This window comes from Eutrema salsugineum, unplaced genomic scaffold (genome assembly GCF_000478725.1).
Source record: "Eutrema salsugineum unplaced genomic scaffold, Eutsalg1_0 scaffold_5, whole genome shotgun sequence".
Lineage (NCBI taxonomy): Eukaryota > Viridiplantae > Streptophyta > Magnoliopsida > Brassicales > Brassicaceae > Eutrema > Eutrema salsugineum.
The window spans coordinates 6,654,215-6,658,811 of NW_006256612.1; the positions used below are offsets into that span (position 1 = coordinate 6,654,215).

Consider the following 4,597-nt stretch of genomic DNA (forward strand, 5'->3'; position numbering starts at 1 on the left):
AATACACATAACAATAAACCCTCACAATAAAAAACTTGAGATATAGTCGTATAGGGTATACCATATATTTTATCTGAATTTTCTCGGTTAAAAGTTCACCTTTAAGGTTTAAGGATAGATCAAAGTTGTTCTTTTTAGTTTCATAGAGATTGAAGCTAATCAAATAAACTCTAAAATCCTTGATCATCAGTAACTATCTTTCTCTTGCTGCTTGGCCAATGTGCTTATTTGCGATGTGCTTATTTGCGAAGCTCTGATCTTTAGATAAAGAGTTCCACTCTTTACAAGTTGATCGCACTGCTCCCATAGATTTCACCGGAATTCAAGAGAGAATTTCCTCCACCAAATCCCTTGGAATATTGGATATCATCGTCCTCTTTGTTTCAAGTTTCAAACAAGAATCGATGTACACATATACACATAGAATTAGGTCAACCTTCGAAAACTTCCTTTACACGGATCGATGCACACGGAGATCGTCATTGGTAGGGTTTTAGGCCCAGTATTATTTAGGCCCATTATAACAAACAATGAGCCCAACTAAAGGCGAGAAAAAAAAGTCTACAGTAACGATCCCGGTTATCGTCTTCGACGGGAAATCCCCGACGAACAGGAATTTCTCTGTCGGGGTTGACTTCAATCACTCCTTGAGCAGATCGGCGCCAAAATCTAAAGCGATAATGGGAAACACGAGAATCTTGATCTTGAGTTTGGCATGTGTAGCTTTTCTCTCCGTAGTCAAAGCTCTGTCTCAGGAACCAGAACTTGGTTCTGCTCGTGTCGTCTTCCAGGTTCATTTCCCGTGTGCTCTTCTCTTTAACCGTAATTTCGGTTAAAATAAACTTCTTTTTACATCGAATTTCTCTTATGCGATCAAGGAGTGATTGTTTCTAGACTTTAGGATCAAAATCTGGATTATGAAATTTTTTAGAGTAACAGAGATTTCAGTTCTCTTCTACATACCACCCAAAATTCATGTTTTTTAATGGGTATTTTTGATGATAATGGTGTGCAGACTAGTTATGGGGATATCGAATTTGGATTCTATCCCACGGTTGCACCAAAGACAGTGGATCACATCTTCAAGCTCGTTCGTTTAGGTGGCTACAACACCAATCATTTCTTCAGGGTAAAATGACTTAAAGTCTCAAGCTTTGAATTTGATTTGCATCCCCTTGGCCAATTTTTGAAAGAAGGTGCTAAGTGTGAGTCATTTTGCAGGTTGATAAAGGCTTTGTTGCTCAAGTTGCAGATGTGGCGAATGGGCGATCAGCTCCTATGAACGAGGAGCAACGGAAAGAAGCTGAGAAGACAATTGTGGGAGAGTTCAGTGATGTTAAACATGTCAGAGGTATTCTTTCCATGGGAAGGTATGTATTTTTCGATCTAGTGTAGCTCTCGATCTGTGTCTATGTATTTTATGAATATCCATTTTTGTTGTGTTCAAAAGTCTTTATGATAAAGATGATTGCAAGGTAATGTTTTTTCCTCTCTGTGGTAGATATGAAGATCCAAACAGTGCACAATCTTCATTTTCGATGCTTCTTGGTGATGCTCCTCATCTTAATCGCCAGGTAAGCTTAGCTAATTCAGGGCTGATCATATTCATCATCTGTTTTTCAAGATGGTTGGTAATAATATCATTCGACAGTACGCTGTGTTCGGGAAAGTAACTAAAGGAGATGAAACATTGAGGAAGCTAGAAGAAGTTCCCACTCGTCGTGAAGGGATTTTTGTAATGGTATGTCTCCATCTCCAAGACTACTAGCCTTTCTAAACCGGCTTTTTTAGTTGGATTTCAACGGATTTTGGTTTGTTGTTACCTTCTCCTTTGCAGCCGACGGAGAGGATCACGATTTTGTCGACATACTATTACGGTAAATGTAGTCAAATCCTACTCTACTTCAGTTTGTTTGTTAGCTAAAATATTTCTGATAACTTCTTCTCCTGACGTTTGATGCTGACATGGGACACTTCAATTATGGTTAACTACAGTCCATAAAGAGATGTGACTCTAGCCTGAATTGCTTTTAAATCTGGTCATTCATGTGTCCTAGGCGATAAGACTCAGGATTTATAGCCTTTTGGGACGATAGCTTCTATTTTGGATCATAATAGAATTAATGCTGATGACTAAAAACCTCTATTAGTACTCTTAATCAGACAAGTTGAGATCCCTTTTACATGTAATTCAAGGGGTTTTTAATTCTTATAATCTTTTTTCCTTAGACACTGAAATGGATAGCTGCGAAGAGGAGCGATCTGTCCTTAAAAGAAGGCTTCAAGCATCTTTTGTAGAGGTGGAAAGACAGGTGATTTGAAATGTGTCTATAGATAACGTTTTTGATGAGAAAGCTCGACATTTTCATGAAAACTTCAACATTTATGGTCCCTTGTGTTTTGACAGAGAATGAACTGCTTCCCGTGAATCCGTGTAAAAAAGAAGACCTTTGCTTAAGTAAGAACAGAGCCTTAAACGCCAGGGAACACAAAGGTTAATGTGTGTCTAGTAAAAAAGAAGAAAAAGTCGACATCTTTATTTATTTTTGCTGTTAGAAGACTGAGGATGATATACAGATTCAGATAAGTTTTTGAGTTTAACAGTGAAAACCGGTTCAGAACATTTGATAATGGTTTGTTTCCTTGAGGGTCTGCAAAATCTGATTCAACCGGGACAAAATCCCAGGTTCTGAGCACCAAATAGTCAAATTCTGATCTAGGGAAAATAGCTCCGGAGGATATAGCAACAACACATGTGCTCTGCTTTTGTTTTGTGTTCTTCTTCTTCTTCTCTCTCTCTTAAAAAACAAGGCGTGTCTCTCAATTCACACAAATAGTCTTTTCACTTTCGTTGACTTTTGTCTCTTCCTTTCTCCTCCTTTTTTTTTGTCCTTTTCCTCTTAAGTTTCATCAACTCTGTTTTGTTTTTGGTCTGAAAATCCAAACATTACTACCTCTTCCGCATTAAAGGAGATGGCTTGTTATGTCTGTTGTTTAGGGTTCTTAAAAAATAAAATTAAGACCCAAAAACTTAGGAAGGGGGTCATATGATATTTGATTAGAACCAATGGGTTAAAACAAGTGTTTTGTTGGTGTGACAACTTTAGGTGACCCACACAGTACTTGTTTAGCCCATTGGTTGCAACTTACAAAATTTAATATCCAGGGATTATACAAATCAATTGTCTATTAGTAAATAAAATCTAATCTGACACGTGATTTGATTCAGAAATCCATTTTGTAATCAGAATCACATCGCATTCGATTTCTTTACCAATGCATTTGCGGTGTCGGAATCCTTGAGTGAACTGGGTTTTTCGTTCACGTGGTCAGAGAAACTAACCACTTGAGAATATAATAAGTTAATAGCAACATTACTTTCTTTTCTACGTTCGCAATCTTTGAAACCTTTCAGTCAAGACTTTTCCTAGTGAACCTTAAAATTTCATAGTTTGCATACACACATTTTAGAGTAAATGTACCTTGAAATTATGAAATTAGTAATGATATAGTAGTATGACGCAAGTGTTTTTGGATGATTTTACGCTTTAACTATCTCCGATAAATTTTACGTCTGTGTAGTAAATTACAACGTTCACGTGGTAGTTTAGCATTCTGTGTGATAGATTAGAAATTAAAGCTCCATATTAACAAATTTGGCGTATACATAACAAAATAACATATACACGAGAAAATCACATGTCTTGTAAAAATGAAATGAGATGAAAAATTCTAAAAATAAATAAATAAACAAAACACAACCTGGTATGTCACATCGTTGCTATTTTCCTAATGTTCATCTTTATTTTTGTAACATTCCGATTTCCGGGTAGTCGGAAAGGCTTATAAGAATTAATTTGGCTACATATGTCAACAAAGTGCACTTATCTTTTCCGGTTAAGTGTGTTGAGAGAACTCCAAAGTTAAGCGTGCTGATGCTGGAGTAGTCTCAGGATGGGTGATCTACCGGGAAGTACTCTGCGGTACCGTGCGAGTGAGGACAAAGCACGGGGAAAAATCATGTGATGATTGCAGGGGCAGTAGACAAGTCTTACGAGCCTTCCGGACTAACGACTCCCGACCGTCGGACAATGGTGGGCCAACGTGCCTAGAGAGGGCGTTGGGCTCACTGGGAGGAGCGGTTGGGAGGAGCGGTTGGGAGGAGTTAGGATTGATATCGCCGGTCCGCGCCTGGTTCCTAAAGGAAGGGTGGGATGGGATGTCACAAGTGGTATCAGAGCCGACACCCAACCTCGTGTGTGGAGTCGTCATGTGGCCTCACACCGTAACAGGGTGAACGATCCTGGTACAAGCATTGTGGGGGTAAAGAGAGAATTCGGGGACGAATTCCTTGGAAGTCGGGGAGAATTGTAACATCCCGATTTCCGGGTAGTCGGAAAGGCTTATAAGAATTGATTTGGCTACCTATGTCAACAAAGTGCACTTATCTTTTCCGGTCAAGTGTGTTGAGAGAACTCCAAAGTTAAGCGTGTTGATGCTGGAGTAGTCTCAGGATGGGTGATCTACCGGGAAGTACTCTGCGGTACCGTGCGAGTGAGGACAAAGCACGGGGAAAGATCATGTGGTGATTGCAGGG

General features: G+C 39.1%; 1 protein-coding gene across 1 annotated transcript; it reads left to right on the forward strand.

The window, feature by feature from the left end:
* The first annotated feature begins 554 nt into the window (after positions 1–554).
* LOC18992511 (peptidyl-prolyl cis-trans isomerase CYP23) lies at positions 555–2,653 on the forward strand. The gene is made up of 8 exons (XM_006415918.2): positions 555–791; positions 1,016–1,129; positions 1,222–1,370; positions 1,502–1,574; positions 1,652–1,741; positions 1,838–1,877; positions 2,230–2,312; positions 2,408–2,653. Exons 1-8 carry the CDS (start codon positions 681–683, stop codon positions 2,426–2,428), a joined length of 681 nt encoding a protein of 226 aa, XP_006415981.1. The 5' UTR covers positions 555–680; the 3' UTR covers positions 2,429–2,653.
* The last annotated feature ends 1,944 nt before the right edge of the window (positions 2,654–4,597 follow it).

Coding starts and splice junctions, on each gene's coding strand:
- LOC18992511 (XM_006415918.2), top strand. CDS start 681: ATGGGAAACACGAGAATCTTGATCTTGAGTTTGGCATGTGTAGCTTTT. Junction 1,742..1,837: donor GTGAAGGGATTTTTGTAATG/GTATGTCTCCAT, acceptor TCTCCTTTGCAG/CCGACGGAGAGGATCACGAT. Junction 2,313..2,407: donor TTGTAGAGGTGGAAAGACAG/GTGATTTGAAAT, acceptor GTGTTTTGACAG/AGAATGAACTGCTTCCCGTG.